This window comes from Cheilinus undulatus, linkage group 12 (genome assembly GCF_018320785.1).
Source record: "Cheilinus undulatus linkage group 12, ASM1832078v1, whole genome shotgun sequence".
Classification (NCBI taxonomy): domain Eukaryota; kingdom Metazoa; phylum Chordata; class Actinopteri; order Labriformes; family Labridae; genus Cheilinus; species Cheilinus undulatus.
In genome coordinates, this window is record NC_054876.1 from 16,415,626 (window position 1) to 16,437,377 (window position 21,752).

At 37.1% G+C, this 21,752-nt stretch overlaps 2 protein-coding genes across 6 annotated transcripts in view; one reads left to right on the top strand and one right to left on the bottom strand.

Annotated features, from left to right (window-relative positions):
* The window catches only part of npas2 (neuronal PAS domain protein 2), an 81,143-nt gene extending 72,082 nt beyond the window's left edge, over window positions 1-9,061 (bottom strand). For 3 of the 5 annotated variants that reach the window (XM_041801047.1, XM_041801041.1, XM_041801043.1), the window contains exon 1: window positions 8,790-9,048. The gene's annotated coding sequence lies outside the window, so the exon portion shown is untranslated. Of the gene's footprint in view, window positions 1-8,666; window positions 8,748-8,789 lie in introns of those variants that run through there. The other 2 variants (XM_041801044.1, XM_041801045.1) reach the window with 2 other exon arrangements.
* Window positions 9,062-14,160: 5,099 nt separating this feature from the next.
* brwd3 (bromodomain and WD repeat domain containing 3) overlaps window positions 14,161-21,752 on the top strand; it is a 37,197-nt gene continuing 29,605 nt past the window's right edge. The window contains exons 1-13 of the mRNA XM_041801138.1: window positions 14,161-14,289; window positions 14,466-14,524; window positions 14,629-14,658; window positions 14,843-14,902; window positions 17,872-18,022; window positions 18,100-18,198; window positions 18,298-18,458; window positions 20,009-20,230; window positions 20,865-20,965; window positions 21,062-21,132; window positions 21,305-21,405; window positions 21,501-21,541; window positions 21,630-21,734. Of these exons, the coding sequence (XP_041657072.1) occupies window positions 14,256-14,289; window positions 14,466-14,524; window positions 14,629-14,658; window positions 14,843-14,902; window positions 17,872-18,022; window positions 18,100-18,198; window positions 18,298-18,458; window positions 20,009-20,230; window positions 20,865-20,965; window positions 21,062-21,132; window positions 21,305-21,405; window positions 21,501-21,541; window positions 21,630-21,734 (1,235 nt within the window). The 5' untranslated portion in view covers window positions 14,161-14,255. The remainder of the gene's footprint in view (window positions 14,290-14,465; window positions 14,525-14,628; window positions 14,659-14,842; window positions 14,903-17,871; window positions 18,023-18,099; window positions 18,199-18,297; window positions 18,459-20,008; window positions 20,231-20,864; window positions 20,966-21,061; window positions 21,133-21,304; window positions 21,406-21,500; window positions 21,542-21,629; window positions 21,735-21,752) is intronic.

The following is a 21,752-nucleotide window of genomic DNA, read 5'->3' on the forward strand; positions in this document are numbered from 1 at the left end:
TTAGTAGTTTGGACAGCAATGCTCTAAACTTTTCATTTATATTTGAGAGAACTACCTCATGTGCAGTTAAAACAACAAGTTTGTATTGTTTCACAGGTATTGTTCAACGTTATTCAATAAAATAAGATTGGAACATTGAAGGTGTCAGTTATAAAAAAAATTGGTATCGGCCAAAATTGGAATCGGCAGGTCAGGCTTTTTAAAGATCGGGGATCGGCGAGAAAAATTGCAATCGGTGCACCCCTAGTTACAAAGGTGCAAAAATGGCCAGATACAGTTGTAGAAGGGGTTAAAATGTAAAGTGAAAAGCGGTTAAAAAGTGGGCAGAAAAGTTGTTGAACAGTGGCAAAAAGGGGCAGAGTGGCATAATGGGTTAAACAGAATAAAATGCAGAAAAGAGGAAATATGGGTTTAAAGTTAAAAAAAAATGAAAAGAATGGCATAAAGTCTTAAAAGTGGTTAAGAAGTGATAAAGTTGTAAAATTGGTTACAAAAATAGTTTGAAAATGGTGAAAAATCATTAAAAAGTGGCAAAAAAGTTTAACTTTGCAAAAATGAGAGAAGAGGCAAAAATGGCCCAAAAAGATTTGGGGTAAAAAAAATGAGGCAAAAAAGTTACAAAAATGGCCAGATAAGGTATTAGGAAGGGGTTAAAATGGCAAAAATTAGTTTAAAGAGGCAAAAAGGGTCCAAAGTGGGAAAAAGGGGCAAAAATTAGCAAGACAGTGGTGAAAAGCAATTAAAAAGTGGTTAAAAAGTGGGACAGATAAACATCAGAACCCATTACAGCTTGACATACTTTTCTGCTCCAAAATAAAGTAACAGTACGCCAGGGCGCTAGCACCAATGCTTCTAATCCAACACACATGCATTGATATTGTCAATAAGTAACGACTGGAGAGGGCCCATTCTCTGGGTTTACTTGGTCTGAAAAAAGTGGTTTCCCCATTTAATATCTAGTTTAACTGTCTCTACTAGTATGCCAAGTATTAGATATAATGCCACACGTTTGATTCATTCTTATTTTTTATGTTAGCACCCATCTGTGCAAAATACTCAGATGACTAAACCACAAGGTGGAATATGCCTCATAATAAAATGCCCTAGGTTCAAAATTAATGGCATAATTTTCACACTAAAGCAGCAAATAAAAAGAAAAGTCTAAGAAAGAAAGGGTACTAAGGGTCAACCTTGCTCAGTCTGTCCTTATCTATCACTAAGCATTACAATTCTTTAATTCTAAACTGAATAAAAAGTACTTAATGACAAAGATTATTCTTGTTTAGTAATATGTTTTCTCATCTCTTGAACTTTCAGTGCCTGCTTGTGTTTAACACTGTTCATTACAACTGTCAAAAGCTGTCTATCCTTAATTGCACAGGATAAAGCACTCCAGGAACTGCCTTTCTTGGAAAAGTGCAAACAGGCTCTGAGAGCTGGCCAGGCAGCTTTGAAAACACACAAAAACATCACAAACTATTTTTAAAGGTTGTCAAGGAGCATGAAAATCTCGTCTGGTTCAAATGGAAATACATACTTTAAATGTCTGTCTAAATAAGTCAGTGTGCCTGTTTCTCATCTCTTTCAGCTATTTTTATTTTATTACTGACAATGAATAATCACTGTTGTACTAAAAACTAGTTGCTCTAATGTTAATGCATTTCTAAGTAATTCTACAACTATTTTGGCTTTTTATTTGGTGCAGTATTTTAACACTGATACTGATAAAACAACATAAAATACTGTGATATATGCCACGATATCAAGTTATTCCCACATGAAACCATTGTCAGATAAGCAAGTGTAAACAGACATTAATGCACCTGAATAGGCTGAACAGCAAACAGAGACATGTAACATGAGAGTTCCCATTTAACACTGAACCTACTGTTTTACCAAGATTAAAATGGTTGATACAGCGAACTCTAAGATTAATTATGCATTACATGGCTAAATCAAGTCTATTCAGCTTTACCAACACTGGCATCTTTATTTCTAAATGAATGAGCCTTATATACATGTGGATGGGAAGAATGGAAACATTAATGCAGTGTTAACACTGAATATGGGCTGGGATAAGAAAGGTAAATAGGGCTTGGTAATTTGCTACCTGTGACGTTAGTCAACCTGTTGTCAGATTTCACTCCATTTCATGTGTGTTTGAGATGAATCAACATGGGTTGTACATTCAACATTCATTCTATGTGGAGCACCGCTCTATCTTCTTAAAGAGACAGGAGGTGGAAATGATCCCTCTGCTGTTGCAAGGCCCTGCACCATTTGTGCATGCCCAGTCACACTAAGCAGCTCTAGCAATATTCAGACTAGCGTTTAGTTTAAGCTTGCAGGACATGGCCCAGTAACCTACTTTCCCCACAACATGCTCTGTAACATCAGAGCCGAGGCTGTGTGTCATCAGTTAGCTAACCTTCACCACCCCTTAGCTTCAGCAAATAGAGGCAAAACCCCAGACACAGCAATGCCTACGCAAAAGCAGAACACAAATGATCGCTGTTAGATCACAGAAAGGGAAATCTCATCTAGGTCTTTGTCTCTATTTACACTTCAGTTGAAATGCAACGCTGTTACAATCCAAAGGAGAAATAGAACTGATAGGGACAAAATGGCACAGAGATTCAAAAAGTAGAAAATACCAAAAAAAAAGAAAGAAATTGTGATACCACTTAGCATGGGACAGGCTTCCTATAAGGCAGATTCCTACAGTTGTGAAAGAGTTAATCACAGCAGGTGATGACATAGTAAGTCATAAACCTCCCTTACATTATGTGATTAATTATATTTGTTTGGCATTGCATCTTACAATAACAGACTGTGAGAACATATAGCTGCATTATCTCATATATATGCTATATTTACAAGCAGTATTAGGACTTGAGTTTCTCTGTGTCCCTTTGTGTACATCCCACCCTTTTACTGCTCATGTCTTAGTGAGACTTCACAGATTAACAACACTTTATCAGCCAGCCACAGATATTTTGCTCTACAGTCTTTATTGATAAAAGCAAACAGACCACAGAACGGTTTCAAACGTATGAACCAAACTGTGGGATGATTGATCGATTGATTTTCTGATTACATGTCACTGGTTCTTGTTGACAGTGTAACTGTATGGAACTGTATCGACTGATATATCTGTTAACCTTTTTATGCATGCAAATTTCTCTTCTATCAGAAAGAATATATGTTATTTCCTGAATTCATTTTCCTGGAATACAATAAGGCAGTCCTGGGAAATTAATTGAGTTTGAGTTTTAATAACAATTTGCCCATAATCTTAAAATCAATTTAAACAACACCCAATGAATGATTACCGTGCAGCATACCCTTATTTTCTTTTTTATCACTTTTATTTTAGTATTATATATAATAATTAATGTCGTACTATTTTTATCCTGCAAATTATGTTTATTCAACATATCATGCAATGGCATTACATTTGTGGGGCAGGCAGATTTTTAAGTCAAATGAGAATACAATAATAATGTGTATTTCCAAGTGTTCAGAATGCTAGTTTCCATGTTTACATTCGATAAATGCATTTGATATGTTATCAAATCAACAAATAATCACAGCCTCAGTAGCTGTCAAAATAATCATGATTTTTGCAATGACCAATCATCCCTGCATTAAGGGTCATAGTGAGCTGATATAAATGTAACTGACTGTATGAATGGGTAACTGATATTATCTTGTATCTACTGCAGAACCCTAAAATGAATCAAATCAAAAATGTATTATGGCTAGCAGTGGTTAAAAATATTCATAGAGCCATATTTTATCCTCACTTTTGTGATATAATTAAGCTGGTTCAAGTAACTGACAGCTATTTTTTTAAATCCTGCACTTAAAAGGTCAAATATTTGGCTAAATACACTTTTTCAGACTCAATGTGTGGATGGATTTTAAATGAATTAAGGGGGAAATAAAAGGTAAATGTTTGATAGCATAAGATTCGGATGACTTTTCCCCAGCCCACTGAGCTGTCTGAGAGTATTTTAGAGTGAAAGACACTTAAGGAGCAGTGGTGGACTTATTTTACGTCGCAGTGGATGCCGAGAATTGCTGCTGTGGCTTAACCGAAGTGTGTTGAAAGAGACAATATAGCATGAGATTCATTTCTTAAAAATGTCTGCACTAATTATTGACCTTGATTAATAATTGTTAACTCTATTAATCTTGACAGCCCTAAAAATATAACCCCTTTTTACTTCACACACTCCAGTCCATATGCATTGTCAGGGTATGGGGAGTAAGTTTTGGTACTTTATTATTTAGAATTTAAGGGAAAGCACTTGTCTTGATGGAAAAATGTTTAAAACACCACTATTGGCCGCATTGCACTAAGGAAATGAGGAGCATGTTTTGATGCTCTATCATAAAACCTTTATGAGGTTTTGTAGGAAGCATATCTCAGTTATGCCTATCAAACAATGATAGACATGAACTGCACTGAAAAAAATACAACAACATGCATGACTCGTTACTTATAATCCAATTTCAATTTAACTAAAACTAGGTTTAAATGTCATAACAGATTACACTGTAAAACAAATAACATGCTCAAAACTAAAAATGACAATTTTTCCACTGAAAATATATATTTCAACTGGCTCAACTAAAGTAGTTGTGCCAACTTTTTAAGTTGGGCCCCGCCCATGAAAGTGTTGGCTTAACTGAAATCTTTATGTTCACCTGATACTTTACATCAGTGGTTCCAAACCTTTTTTCCTTAGGGCCCAAACTTCTGGTATCTAAGAAACACTAAGCCCTCCATGACCCACTTGGAAAAAATTAAATGCAAATTTCAATTGTTTTCATTGACAAACCCCAACATAATAGGCCTACATACACTTATTCTTGACAAAGATCTATGTCTTTTTCAAGAAAAAAATAAAACTCTTAAGTTTAAAAAGTTGTGAAAATACAATTTATTTATTTTCACTTTAAAAGAGGTAAATGTACATGTACCAAAACAGAATTTTTGGGACTATAAAGTCAAAAATCAAACCACTGTTTTGGTTTGGTCAGTTTGGTTTCTCTAAAATGTTTAAAACCTGACATTTTTGAGTGTCTAGTGTCAAAATGTAAGACTTTAAAAACTTGGAATTTTTTTTAATTTAAAAGTTTAACACTTTAAAGCCTGAATACACAAATTATAGCAAGAAAATTCTCATTTTTGGAACTGAAATGTTTATTTCACTTTCTACTAAAATCCAAAAAATCAAAATTTCCATAAAATTTAACATAGATATTTTTTGTATCTTATTTGATACATTAGGTGTTTTTGGTAGCTCATAATCTGCTTGAGGGCATTTTTATCATTTATCAGATTGTATTCAGAATTTTTTAGTAATTTATTGATCATATTGATTAGATAGGAGTATCATAAAAATATGTATCAAATATGATACAACAGGCTTTAAGGGGTTAATGCCACTATAATCTCTTTTTAATGACTTTTTTGCACAAAAATTAACAGATTTGCTTCATTTTTTTCATTTTTTAGGTTTTTTGAAAAATATATATTAACGTTGCAAAGCACATGGATACGCCCGTTTCCTTGTTTTTCACTGGTGAATCCATCTTGCAAAGCTTCCATCTGAACTGTTTGGGCCCGGTTAGAAAGTGACAGGACCAATCAGCAGCGAGGGGCAGTACTTTCAGGCGCAGCAGAGTCGTGACATAAACAAGCAGCAGCAAGAGCTGGTGCAGTTATGGAGGGAGAGATTAGTGTGGATGCTGCTAAAGTGCCAGTTTTATCAGAACCTGACAACATTTCTTCATTAAAAGAAGAACAAGGAACAGCAGTGAGTTGTTTTCTTTTCAAAAATGACAAAAGTCGAGTACTGACATGTCTAAAGTCACCATGTTTCGTGTTATACCTCAGTAGCTGCGCATGCGCACCTCGATAGCAGCTACGTCACGTGTTTTGTTGCTCTGATTGGCCAGTAGAGATGTGACAGACAGAATGTTCACCCAATCACACTCTGAGTTTTTTTCAAAGCCTCTGCCTTTTCTCAAACATTTCCTATTGAAGCTTTCCCAGATGGATGTGTGAAACACATCATCTGGCGTGTCAGGTTATATGTACATCTGATTTTGACAAAGTCAGAGCAGACAGGGTCCCCTGAGATCTTTGGCACCCCGAAGTTGGGAACCACTGCCTTACATAATTTGAGGAACTCAGAATCATGTGTAGTATCGACTAGTTATTGAAAAACGCAACTGCTACTTCATAATTTGCTCACTCAGTCAAGTTGTATCTTTAAAGTGTATACACTGATGAAATATTCAATCTACTTAGATAAACCTAGGCAACTTTTTGCATCCTTTTTTTTTTTTGATTAGCCAGATTAATCTTTGTAAAAACTACTACTCTGTTTTAGTTTAAGAACAAAAAAATCAAAGTGAAATTTACTTACATTTTTAAGCAGATTCAACAAGACCAATCATTGTTTAACTGAATTTTTTTCTTTGAAATACATGTCATTTCAATTATTCTCAGCTTGTAAAACTGACTCATGCTTTCACTGCAGTCTAACACAGTAATGTGAATAGTGTCATTTATGATTCCCTCCCATTAGTGGTATTCATTAGAAACACCTGTAACAATGCTTACAAAGGGAGTATCTGCATTTCTTTCCACACCTTCTTGATTTTCCCTCATCAACAAAATAAACAGAGGACGGTTAAATTTTTGACAACTAATCTAAGTCAGACAGTCAAACTCATTTTCAGGAAGTACTCTTTTCACTCATGGTGCAAAAGTGTTGACCATCAAAATCAACAATAATCCATCAGAAAGATGAACAAAGGAATCCAAGCAGTGATCTCTGTACAACATTCAACATCTAAACTCACCTGCTCACATCTAAACATATCTAAACACATATAAAGACTTTGCCCCAGGGCATCATGGGAAAATTCTGCCTACATATCCCCAGATTTGTTTCCCACCAATCTGATCTATCATCACTGCCATGTCTTCAGTTAGCAGTTCATCTATTCCTGATTGTTAGAAAAGCTATTTATCACTCATTTGAAATACCCACAATGCATCACAGGGGGCATTTATTCATGGATAATGATGTTTTTTGTAGGTTTTGAAACACTGAATGAACCTGAGTAAAGGTAACAAAGTCAGGCTCAGTTATGTGGATAAACTTTGGAAGATGGGCTTACATTACCTAAAGTATTCTTGTTTAGAAAAAATCACAGTGTCTCGTATTTTCAACAAAAGACAACAAAATTAGATGTACTTATGTCAAGCTAGAAACATGGATTTTTATTGTTGATATCGAAGATTAAGTTAAATTTACTTTTGCCCAGATTTATTTTTCTCAGTGTACATTTCCAACTTTAAGAAGATAACAGAATCAAGATTAAGAATGAAATTGAAAAAGTGCATACCTTGCCACAAAGTTGACCCAAATACACTGCACAAAGCTGCATGGTTACCCATCTTCATGGGTGGCACTACTGGACAGAGCACCTGTGTTTTCTGCCCCTTTTTGTGACATCACCACAATCAGCAAATATTGTACCTTTGTCCAAAAGGTGGATATAATATGGTAACAACTGTCTTTAATCAAAGTTTTTCAAAGGTAATTCCTACACTATGTTAAAAACAGCTCTACAAAAAATTAGGTTCAAAATTGTTCATAACAGGCCAGCATATTGGTATTAAGGGAGTTTTCAGAAGAAAGGTATCAGAGAAAGGATAGGGATCATGCCTGACCTTATTTTCATTATGAAAAGGCCCTCACTCGTATATGCCCGTTAAGCCAATCCCCCAGATGTAAGTTCAGACGGTAAGATTCATTCACACCAAAAATCATCTTAATACAGAAGAAGATGCCCTGAGTCACGTTGGGCTGGCCCGAATGTTAAGCAACATGATGTCAAAAACCGAGCATATGGTTAAGTGAACACCCGAGTTCAGTCATGAAGGAGCAGCCCGGCCAGTCCCACTCAGCTGTCAGCACACATCCTCATCACTATTCATGTCTGCTGGGCCAGCCTCGCACTGACGCAGCATGCCGGCAAAATGGCTCGAGCCCTGACACGGGTCTACGTGGATTTATGACGCAAAATAATCGCTTGACAATTGAACAGTGGCTCCTTTCAACTTCATCACGGGCACTTTTTTTGCACCAGCCTTTCCACGTATATTGACATAATTGCAATAAAACCAACATAAGCCGGGAGTTTAATACTTTATCCTCCGGGACTCATACATCACTTACTCTATAAAAACCGGAGTATCCAGAACTTAATAGCACACCCTGGTTTCCAGGTAGCTACTTCAGACATGAGCTCACCGCTCTATATGTTACAAAACATCATTCTCGGAGTATACTTTTCAGTTGTTGTAATACTTCAGTTAAATCTACGAAAACTTAAATATGTGTATGCTCGTAAACAGTAGTGAACATTTTTATATTGTGACATGAAGAAGTACAGACACCCTTTAAAATGTTTTAAGCTAGCGTGGAACAGACTGAAATACATCCATTGAAAACAGAAATATGTTCAGCGAATTCTGGGTATCTCTCATAAAATTGACAAATTACAGACGTAATGAAAGGGAGAACTGACACAAACATGCAGCATAAGCCCTTTTGGCTTAAATAAGTATAACCTACCAGTTTTTCCAGCCATTATGATGTAAGCTAACGTTAAACTAAATTAATAACCGTTACGTCCAACACAGACGGACACACGAGACTGAGCCGTTAGCACGGAAAAACACAAATCTGGAAACTTACCCTATTCGGTGAGAAAAAGGTCAGACGAATCCAAACGGAAACATGTGGAAAAAGCCGACCAAAACCCCGCGTCCTATATTCCAAAAAGTTGCTGAGAAATGACACTGCGCCGCCAACTCAAGTCTGTAAATCACTGATACCGACCTGCAGTTTGTGGAGGGATACAGCCTGCTGAGAGAGCGAAGATCCCGATCGACATACGAATTTTTTTTTTTACATTATCATTGAAATGAACTATCAAATCACGTCCCGTCCACATGCACAGATGACGGCTGAATGAAGAGGTCTGCAGCCAGAGAGCGTCCACAGCCACAGTCCCGCCCACTGAACTATATACTAAATAAAGTTGTGTGACCATCCATGTGTGTGTTTCTGTGTATGCAATGGTACGGAGTGGAGCTTTAAATGTTCTTTAAATAAATAGAAAATCCGAGTGTGCGCTGGAAATCTTTTTAAAAAATCATTTGTTATCGCATGATCGGGCAAAGATTCAACAGGTTATACAAGCACTGAATATGGCAGCATACATGTTCAGCACACGGCTGTGCTGTGATTTTTGTGCGTCATTCCTTCTGCTCTCGGAGTCATACCTTGAAATGTCAGTATATATTGGATCAGCGTATATTGGTATACGTAGACTGCTGCTAATCGCACATATTGCTAAAATACGAAAAGAGAAGTGCAGATGGTGAAATGTATCAGCACCCCCAGGCACCCTGTGGCGCCACCCTTAGGTCAACTAGCGTAATTAAGTGCAGAAGAAGGTGGACTACAGATTCCTTATAAGTCAACCTGCAACACAATGTAAAACTAATAAAGCTACAAGTCGAAAACAATGCGCACAGCTGTTACTAAAAATACTGATAACAACTGATTACACAATCATACAAACAAAAACCGCACCTCGCAAAGTTGATGTAATACCAATTTATTGCACTTTACCAGGCCAACTGATTTTCAATATTGGTTCATTTCTTATCCAAGTAGCATGTTACCAACTGTGATGGTAGTGCTCATATCACACTAAAAGAGAAGATTGTTGGGCCTACTTTAAAAATGCTTCTACTCATTAACAAGTTACAGTTAGTTACCTTGATTGCAACTTAACTTGAGTTGGGGGGAAAACCATTGCTTGTGACCAACTGAAGCAGTTTCATGGGTCCTATTTCCAGTGTAAGCTGAATTATGTAGTATTGTGTTTTGTGTGTGTGTTTTTTTTAAAAATAATCAATTATTATGTCTTGAGAGCGCTGACCAGTGCTACTGTGCCACTCTTCAATATAATTATAGCTACAGGGTTTTGGCATGGCTCATGCAAGAGGATGCATGATTCACCATTATCTGATTTCTCCATTGTGATTGCAAAGATCACATTTAAGTCTTTCATAACAGCTACAGTTGAACTACTTTTGGCTCTGATTGCTGGCATGACAAATATCATTAATCAAAGGTGGCAGCTAAACAACAACTCCAGCGCATTTGTAAACAGGTTGTGACTTGAATGGTAAACCGCATGTCGCCTGGAATGTTTTTGCTGTGAGTCAAAGCTTCAAATGAGCTGGCCTCTGATTGCTCTTACTATGAGTGTACGATGAGTGTTTTTCCAATATTGGAGATGCGGACAGTAAGGTTATTCTAAAAAGTCTGAGGCAGATTAGTTGTGTATGACACAGCTGAACAAACATGTGGTTATGCAGAGGAGTCTAAATCCTAGTAGAGCTACGAACGTGAAGTTATGACGTATGGAAGATTTTACAAGTGTGTTTCCCCTTTCAAGGTGCAAAAAGTCTAGTATGATTTCAAAGAGTCAATTAAAAATGTCCATTTATCCAAACTTATCAATTGTACCGAATCTTTATTTTGGAATATAATTACCATAATGCAACTTTGGAGACCCTCTCTTATAAATGCCTGTGTCCTCACTCTCCCAGTTTCAGGCTATGTTGTAAAAAAAATAAGTTTTAAATTCTGAGATTAGTCATATTGTGTCTCTATAATAGTTCTCTCAAGACTGACAGAGCTACAGAAAACATTGTGCAACTGTTGCCAATGACGAACTAGTAATCCCCCTGGCTAGGAAAATAACTGATCAGTAAAATTTGAAGGTCATTATTTGTTATTGTACAGAAAATAATTCAGAGACCATATACAACATAGCAATATTTAACCAGCTGTAACTGTTTTAAAAACATAGCTTTTATTTTTGTACATGTGTTGCATTACACTTGGTATGTCCAACCTGTTTGTCAGTCATCTTCACAATTTCTTTCAGTATACAGACTTAGATGATAAGACATTTATTTCCTTTACATTTCTGTTTTCTACTCAACATTCCCCTTTCACTTACTTTTACATGGTCATTAAACATCTATACCTGAAGCTCATTCAAGGCCCTATCTTCTTGGTTTTGGATAACCTTTGCCATTTTTTTCAATCAGTTGTTTTTTTTTTTTTTTTTTTTTAACACAAAATCAGCTCATAAGACATTTTTATTGCTTGAGGTCCAGGAAATAAAATGTTTCCACTGGATTATCCTGCAGATTTGTTTGCTGCCTTGCTGATATATTTGGTGTCTTGCCGTCAAACTTAATATCACAATTCAGTCATTAAATCTGTTTTCTTTTTTTTTTTTTTTTTTTGTTGTTGTTGCTGTTGTTGTTTTTTTTTTTGCCAAGCGTCACTTGTACCCTCTCCTTACAACAGGACACAATACCACCTTATCCAACAGGTAAAGTCATTTGCGGAGCTTGTTTAGTCTTCATGCCACGAGTCAAATGACATTATATGTATGTTTGAATTTAGTTGAAGATCGTTTCTCACATCTAGCTAATGACATTACAAGGCAGTGGTCTGTGGATATAACAGATCCACGCTGTTGTAACATCAGTATCAGAGTATTAATAATATGCAAAGAGGTATAATGAATGAAGAAAACTCAATTAGTCACAAAACTGGACCCTGAGGAACACCATATTTAGGAATAAAGAACTATGATGCATTAAAAAAGTATGACAATAACAGTTCTTGTGTGAGTGAGAAATAACACTATCCAGTGGTATAAAAACAGGTAAAATCAAGAAACTTCTTTTAAGTCCTTTGACTTCTACTTTAATCAACTCGATGCAACCTATATAAGAGGTAAACTTTAGTCTGGTATTTTAGTTCCAGCCTCTGTCTTTGATCCTGAAGATATTTTTCTTTTTAAGGACTGTTTGGCTTGACTGGGAGATCATAAAAAATAAATACTTAAATATTACTTTGGAGATGACAAAAGAAAAATAGTACAAGAGGAGTAACCAAATATTTTAAGAGCTCCTTTTTCACACACACTTCACTTTATCATACACACTTACACAAAGCTAGTTCAAGGATATTTTGTCAAAGTAAACATAAACTGACTGTGCTTTTTTTTCTGAAACCAGTCTGTAGTCAATCATGAAAGTTCTTTGTGGATCATGGAACTATATCTAAAAGATTATGCAATTTCTAAGGTCAATCTATTTTGTAAATGTCAGGTTTATATGTATATTTTTAAATGATGAATCACAGGACATTAATTTTTACTTTACCAAATACCAAGTAAAATAACTTTGGTTTTTAGCTGAGACTCAGACATGTCCTCAAGATTTCCATGACTGTTTATTCTAATGTTTATACTTGTTGTCAGGTTGCTATTAACAAGGAAATTTTTCGTTTTCACAGTTAACAGGCTTGATGGAAACATTCAGAGGTTTATAACACGTGGTGTGAGTATTTAAATTTGAAAATAATATGCGTGCGAATAGAAGGTTGAAAGTTTTCAGCATGCCGAATTTTTTTGTACTTCAGTTCCAGACAATAAAATTATGGTTTGGATGATGTTTTCTAATTTTCAAGAAATAATAATCCTCATGTACTTTTATGTCTCCTTAGATGGTGCACAAACAAAAAAAAAAAATCTGTAAATTGTAAAGTAAGCATGCTATATTTTGTAACTGTATCAACATATTTGAGGAGATTTGAATTAAAGGTATATTGTAAAATGTTTACAAGAATCATACGGCAGATTCATTCAATCCAAGTAGTTCAGGGTTTGTATAGAAAATCGGACATAGAATTTAACACTTTTTACAGTCCCTCCTCATTTATTTTAAGACTATATCACATCTTCAATTTCTAACCCCTTACATTAGCAACACACTTTTATGCTGATTAAAGGATAAAAATGTGACAACATAGAAAAGGCCAGTAGTATTTCTAATAGTAGTAAGCAAATAAAGCTTTCTTGAAGCATTTTGAGGTTAGAATATGGGGGAAAGACATTGGTTTTAGACATAACAAAGCTGACAGTACAGCTAGCCATAGATCTTAAAGGAAATGAGACAGTAAAAAGGTAAATGTTTGATAGCACAAGGTTCAGATCTTCTCACATTAGGGGAGAAGTGCTGGACTTGTTTTACATCATTGTGGCTTCAGGGAGGTGGTGCTGAGGATTAACCAGTGTGTTGACAGGGGCAATAAAGCATGAGATCAATCTCAATTTATAATAAAATACAGCACTAATTGTGGACCTTTGTTAATCATGTTAATGTGATTAATCTCGACAGCCCTAGATTAAAATTAAACGCAAATCAAAGGAAGAGAGGATACTAATTACAACCTTGTTTGGCGAATATACACATTTTAAAAAATTAACAAAATGCAACATCTCATAGCCTTGCATTTAAGACTTTTAAATACTTTTTTAATGGCCTTAATTTTGGCTAGATTGATTAAGCAACTGTTAACAAGTTTTAAGACCCCACTGACACCCTGTAGTGAGGAATTAGATCCAGCTTTAAACTCTTCTTTGAGATAAAGGTGTTTTTGTTCCATTCAGCCAGTTTAACTGTGAAATGATTTATTTACAGATGGTTAAACCTGAAACTTACATATTTTCCATTGTCATCTAGGTTAAGATGGCCTCTTCCAAAATCAAACCCATATGACATCCCAAGAGTCAGAGACTCCAGCTGCTGCCTTATTGTATCAAGTATATATGTCAAATATATTTCTTACAAAAAAAGTAGTCATTGAATAATATCCTTGTATTATCTATAGGCCTATGTGTTGTCTGAAGACATATATTCCCTGGAAGGTGTAGGCTCACTATATGTATGTAACATATTTGCTAAAGGAAGCTGTTCTTAAACATAGGGTGCGCAGTGGATTGTTGTCATAAACTAAATTAACGCAGGCCTCGAAGCTGTACATTGTGATATCTGAAACACACAATAATTGTGATGGGAAACAAACTGTTCAGTAATACATTGTTTCACTGGAGGGCGCTAACACAAAGCACCAGGTGGTCTGGGTACAACTTGAGAAAGGAGGAGGCCATTCACAAGCCTGTATTAGCTATACACATCTAGCTACTGTTAGCTAGCCGGCGGCTAAGGAGCAAGCTAAAACATTAATTTGTCTTAATGTCGCCTGTGTTATCAAGTGATGGCAAGAGAACAGTGTTCAGAAACCGAAGCTGGTGAGTGTTGAGCGTCCCCTGGATTGACGACCAAACATTTTGCATTTACACACTTTGTAGTTATGTGTCGGCTAGCGAGCTAAGTAACCGACTGATACCCAGAGCTAGTGGACGTTAGCTCGGCTCAATAGTAACGTTACTTAGCATCAAGCTAAAACATAGCTCTTTCTTTTCAGAACTATATTACCTCATTGCCAGATTCTTGCAGTCTGGACCCTGTAAAAGAGCAGCACAGGTAACGGCTATTACAAGCACGACAGTAAATTATACTAATTATAAAACGGTTAAAAAAGAAGCTAGTATTAGCGGCTAATGCTAACTGTGTGTGTCTGTTGTTAGATCCTGGTTGAGGAGCTGGAAGAGTATGAGGTAGGTTCAGCTGGACCTTTCTGTGTTTATTTTTGTGTGGTTTCCGTAATACTTCCTATCTCGCCGCTTTATGGGCACGTTTTTTTCAGTTAAACTGGTTGGTGTGAGATAAAGCAGCGAGTAGCCGAGCCCGGGCGAATCATGCAGTTGGTGCTATCTCTAACGGCTTATCTCTTAACTTTAGTTGGTCCCTCAACGATGGAGTTGGGACGGGAAGAAATACAAACGGACCTTCCAAGATTGGGTAAGTGTGAAAAATCATATTTCACTTTTTAATCAAATATAGTATGAAGCATCGGTTTTAAAACGAAATTAAACATCCGCGGATGTCTTAAATTTTGCTCAAGTCAATTTCCGAGGACAAACTTATTGATAGTAAATTACGACCAACTTAACAAATTAAAACATTAATATTAGCGAAGGCCTGTTATAAATGACAATGTAGAGCCTTTGCTATTGTGTGGGCTATTGGGAGGAGTATAGTCAAGGCCGTGTTGTGATAGGTTGAATCAGAAGCTGCCAGTTGTCAGTCTTCTGTTGGAGCCAATGAAATTACTGTTGTGTTTGCGAGCGAACCGGAAAAATACTGAACGACGTATTTGATTGGCTATAAATCGCTCTGACCCGCCTCCCGCTCTCCCTTGTCTTCGTGTTTTTTTTAAACCAGCTACAATGTTTAATCCCTTTTTAACACAGGGTTATTTAAGTTGCTCATTAGAGAATCCATCTTTCTTAACTAAACCTCGATTCCACTTACATGATATAATCTACTGATTATTAATATAAACACGCCCTCTCGTTTATTTTATTTTCCTTTTTTTTCCCTCAATCTGTTATTATTCTTAATGGCCTGAATTTTACAAAGACCAAGTGATTTTTCATTAAAATGAATCACTTCTGTACAAATTCTATGCTTTAGTTTTATATTTTACATTATTTTACAGTGACAGGAATGGGGAGGATACATTGAAAGGGCAGATGCTAGTATAGATGCTATAAACCATTTAAGGTTGTACCTGACCCATGTTTGTCATGTTCATACCTGGCAACATTTAGTTTTCAAAATTCATTTTTTTGGTGGGGTAAGACGTGTGCCTTGTTGCAGCACTTGTTCCAGCTAATCTCTTGAGTCACACAGGTGTAGATTCAGCTCCCTCCTCTAGCCTTCACATTTGATTGGGACACACATATCCTTGAAAGGGGGGCTGGGGGTCTTCCACCAGAAAATTTTGAGGTTCAACACTTTATTACCTGTGTATTTTTTACACTTCTTGTCATGAAATTGTTTTTCCTTTTGTGAAGAAAAAAGCAACAACCAAATGGGCCTATTTAATTTAATAACAACGTAAATTTCTGGGCTTCCCCTTTTTAACACAATTGTCATCATTCACAGTCTAATAATGCCTATGCGAAACTGACTAAAAAAATTTCTACTTTACTTTTGATTATTCAGGTTTTAACATAATGGGAGGATTTACCTCATAATGATGTGTTTTTCTCCTAAAATTCAACATATGAATACATTCACGTTATATTTTTAGAAATATTTGGTGTTGTAGTCTGTATTGTACACTCTTTCTTTATAAAACTGTTATTTGACCTGAAAACTTTTTAAATAAGCCACATTTGGTCATCTGAGACATTTCAGCCATACAAAAGAAATCTTGATTGTGTTAAATTTACTGTCATCAGTACTGGTGATTTGGACTGGGCGATATGGCGTAAAAATCATTTCATGGTACTTGCCTTGTCCTTTATGGTAACAGTCTTATTTCGGGGTGTTACAAAATTAAGATAGATAACACATTTAATTGCATATTCAGGTGCTACATACTCTTTGTCCTCAAATAAACCTGTGATGGTATACTCAACTAATGTCTAAGCGTAAGATCACAGAAAAATGATTTAACAAGTCTCTCTGTGTTCACTTCTTTGTAAGCAGTACTTTAAAGTTTCACTTCTGTAGTGTGAGGTAAGTCAAGATGCTATTGACTGTACCATATTTCCTTTTGGGGGTGTTCACAATCAGAGCACTCTAGAAATTATAACAATTACAGACTTTTATTGTGATGGAAGTAGCGTATTGCGGTACCAGCTACCTCAAGCAGCTGCAGTGTTTACAGCTGCATCTTTGACTTTGTTTGACGCCACAGTCCGCTTCTTGGACTGTGGCACGAGTGAGTGACGTTCAGTTAGTTACTTAGCTGCTTGTAATGTTGGAGCAGAACATGCTGACGACTGGACTCAGACTGAACGTTTTTTTTTGTTTGTTTGTTTGTGTTTTTTTGTCACTTTGCTACACTAGCAATGGCATCAGTTATGCATTTCATGTGCATTACAGAACAACACGTACATTGAAACTGGTGATGTTGGTGTTGCAAAAATCGATTCTGTGGCAGAAATGTTACCGATGACAGTATTGATACCAGTTTACCGCCCACCACTACTGCCGATCATCAGTACTTCACCATCATTGGTCCAGCTTTCTCAACAACAATATTTGGTTTTTCTTAACCACATGCTACATAACCCTGTAAATAAGACAGGAGGGGGCCAAATTGTCATTTTCAGCTACCTCACTCTTTCATGCAGCTCTCATATCGTCTGCCCACTAGTGGACAGTTCAGCTCACTCATTCATCAGGTTGTGTGTTGCCAGGTCACAAGAACAGAGGGTTTAGATTTTATGTTGATGTGGATTGAGTGCATGTCATGTGATTCATACATGTAAAATACACAGCTGTATGTCACCTTGTAACTGTTTTATTCTCTGACAAACATCCAAAATATAGGATTCAGTGTTAAAGAATTAGCCCACTTGTAGCAGAACCCTGAAAATTTCGCATGAAATGCCAAAACGGGAAATGAGCAGGAGATGGCCCAAAATCGGAGAAAAAAATAGCAATAACACAAAAATAACAAAACTTTATGGGATCATTATAAAAAGTTTCTGTGTGCCAATGACTCGAATTAGACAATAAATCATTTTACAGTGTCTTTTGAAAAATAAACATACACTCCAAATAACAAGTGAAGGTAAATTTGGCTGTTATTTTTCAGCCTTCTCAGAAAAAAACTTTGTGTCAATATTCTTCACCTTTTTTGGTTTGCCAATGTTGCAGAATTTAATTTAATCCGAAGTTTTTTTCTTTGTATTATGCATTTAATGGTTGTATGTGTGTTGCTCTGTAATCACTGTGTGTAACTCTTGCAGGTGATTTTGAACCAGCACATTCCTGCAGACTACCTGCTCCGTGTCTGCCAGAGGATAGGTCCGCTTATAGAGAAGGAGATTCCCCCTAGTGTTCCTGGGGTCAAAACACTTTTGGGGCTAGGAAGACAGTCCTTGCTTCGTACCACCAAAAGTGAGTAAATCGCATCCATCCACAAGAGTTCTGTTAATCATTTTTTATTTTTTAACATTCCTACCTGTATATTTAAGGTTGTAGCCACAAAGTATGCAGCGGCTCAGCTATTGCTGCGCTTCATCGAGGACGTCCACCAGAACCTCCAGTCAGCAATGGAGATGCTCCCAGCATTGGTGTGTACATTTTTGTTATTTATTATTTAAGACACTATAATCTCCTATACCTGCAAAGTTATTTTTTGCTTTCGCTTATCATATGTCTGTTTATTTAAGTGTCAATCATGGGAGCTCGCCAGGCCACAGGTACGGCTCGTTTCGGCCAGGCCCTGCCGTCTTCCTCCTACCAACACATAAAGATACACAAACGCATCCTTGGCCACCTTTCTTCAGTGTACTGTGTAGCCTTTGACCGCACTGGTCGTCGGATATTTACGGTAAGTGATGATTAGTGCCATACCATTGTTACAGAAGCATTTTTCATGTACAGTATTGCTTGAGTCACATCTGTTTGACATGTTACAGTTAAGCAAAACTTTGTCTGAAGAAAGTCAGACTGGAGGGTTGAAGTGAATAAGTAATGATTCACAAATAAAATGATAAATGTTTTTTATGCATTGAAGAGGCAGATTTATGTGTACTCATTAATAATCTTAAAGGGAAATTCAGGGGATTTCACTCATTTTATCTAAAATTAAAACAAAAAGTAAGGCAATTTGTGTTTGGTACATTATTTCTTTGTTGTAACAATGCTTCTTGGTAATAAATCCTATACAATTGGAAAACCTGTTTATTACCCTTTTAAATGATGCAACATTTGTAAGGATCATGCATTTGTGGGATGAGCAGCAGAGCTGAGGGTGTGGGTTGTGCCCATGAAAAATATGCCAGATCTTCTCTGCCAGTGCCAAACAGATGATTCTGCCATTGACTCTTGTTGGGTGTTTGGTGGATTAGATGATTAGATGATTGAAGTTTGAAGAAAGAAGACATATCGACAATTTAACAATTTATTCATTTAACAAACAGGAGCCTCAGTAGTGTGTGGAAGCACCACACACAGCCACAACAGCCTGGCTCCTCCTCATGCTGGTCACCAGCCTGGTCACACACTGCTGTGGGATGGCATCCCATTCTTCAACCAGTATTTGTCGCAAGTTAGCCAACGTGGTTGTATTGGTCACTCTGGCACGAACAGCACACCCAAGCTGATCCCACAAGTGTTCAATGGGGTTAAGGTCAGGGCTGCTGGCAGGCCATTCCGTCCTCTCCACTCCCAAATTCTGGAGGTAGTCTGTGATAAACCCCGCTCTGTGGGGGCGAGTGTTGTCATCTTGGAGGATAGAGTTCTTGCTGACAGGGTGAGAAAAAAGTATTCTTGGGGTGTTGTCTTCTTGGGACGCCTACTTCGCAGCCTGTCTCTGACATTCCCCATTATATGGAACTTGGCCTTCAATTTGGAGATGGTACTAGGGTTCACTCCAAACAATGCTGCTACTTGGTTTTGCGGAACACCAGCTTGAAGTTGCCCAACCGACGGGCCCTATCCAGATCAGTCAAATGTGGCATGCCGATTCTTGAAGCAGACATCTACTGACCACTGTAGCAGGGCCCATGCTCACAGATGCTGCCAATCAGGCACCTGGTTAGCAGCACCTGGGGATACCAGAAGCTCAAAACAAGAGTCAATAGCAACAGCAAAATCAGCTGTTTGGCACTGGCAGAGAAGATTTGGCACATTTTTCATGGGCGCAACCCACATCCTGCATGATCCTTCCAAATGTGGCATCATTTAAAAGGGTAATAAACAGGCTTTCCAACGGTATAAGACTTATTATCAAGAAGCACTGTTACAACAAAGAAATAATGTACCAAACACAAATTGCCTTACTTTTGTTTAAAGTTTATTTAGAAAGACCCAAAACTTGTTTACTTTCTCATCTAAATATGTCTCTACTTGTTGTTATCATTGTCTTGTATGTTTTAGGGTTCTGATGACTGCCTGGTGAAAATCTGGGCCATAGATGATGGCCGGCTCCTGGCAACTCTCCGTGGCCACTCAGCAGAGATCTGTGACATGGCTGTCAACCATGAGAATACTCTCATTGCCTCAGCCAGCTGTGACAAGACCATCAGGGTGTGGTGCCTACGTACCTGTGCACCCATCACTGTCCTGCAGGCCCACGCTGCCTCCATCACATCTATACAGGTGAGTCCAATGCACCCTGGAAAAGTTGACCAATTTACTAGTCATAGAAAATGAGAGAAAAAAATATTTCATCGTTCACCTAATTTCATATCAGAGTTCCCTAAAACAGATAATTGTCACCATCTGAAAGATGTAAATTATGTTAAGAATCATTTCAGCGGTGTATTTTCAGTAGTTTATGCACAATAGTATTAAGAATCGACGTACTAAACAACCTGAAGTCACATCATGCTGTTGTATCTGGATGACATAAAGATAACATTACAATTGTGATGGACAAAATTTCATTTTTCAATGATTTACAACATTAGGAGTCCAAAGTCCTGGATAATGGGAGCTAAAAGAGAGGTAACCCTATTTAAAAGCTGTGTAGATCATAACTAACAAATGTGGAAGTGGATGCTTTTTGAGGCCTTTTCAAGGTAACTCATTGGACTGTGAACTACAAATTACAGAGAGGCTTAATGCCTACGATAAAATCCTAAATAAAAGTTGCATTGAAGATGCAGCCTGTTTCAATGGGTTTACCAGTGATGAAGAGTAAATGACAAAAGAATAAAAGTACATGTAATACATCAATTTTACGTTAATATGTACCACACTTGAGACCAACACCAATTTTTTTCCCCTTTAGTTTTGTCCAGCTATCAAAGGAACAACACGGTACCTGGCTTCCACCGGTGCAGATGGCATGGTGTGCTTTTGGAAGTGGCACTCAGTGACCACAAAGTTCAAGTAAGTGTTCTGAGAAATAACTGTTTTTTCCAGCCCATAAAGGTTGCACCTTTATACAGCTAAGTCTTAATTTTTTGTGTTTCCCCCATCTCTCAGTGATCAACCTGTCAAGTTTGTTGAGCGGTCACGACCAGGAGTACAAGTGTCAACTTCCTCCTTCAGCAGTGGTGAGTGTTTTTTCCTGCCTGGTATCATTTCCTTTTTTCAAAAATTAGCTCACTGAAGAAAAATTCAGTAAAATATTCATCATAGATAAAAGATAACAGAACAAAAGATATTGAGGGTATTAAAGTTGAATGTTTTTCTCTCACTTAAAGATCTTTGTGTTCATTTTAACAGGTGGCATGTTCATGGCTACTGGTGGTACAGATCACTTGATCAGGGTGTACTACCTTGGTGCTGAAACTCCCATGAAGGTGTCTGAGATGGACGCTCACTCTGTAAGAAATGAATCACACTGCTGCTTCACAATGTTTTACCCTTCAAATCTTAATTTAAGTTCAACTTTATATCCCACCTTTTTCTTTGTTTTCAGGATAAAGTTGTAGTTGTCCAGTTCAGCAATAACAGTGACAAGTGAGTGTGTTTATATGCATTATTCTCAAGGTGCTTTATGGATTTTTTTTTCTGATCCTCTGACAGTAAAGTCTGTGTTTTTGTCCAGCCTGAGGTTTGTGAGCGGGAGTCGAGATGGCACAGCCAGAATCTGGCATTACCAGCAACAGGAGTGGAAGAACGTCACTTTAGACATGGCTACCAGGCTACCTGGGTGAGAGAATAAACAGCA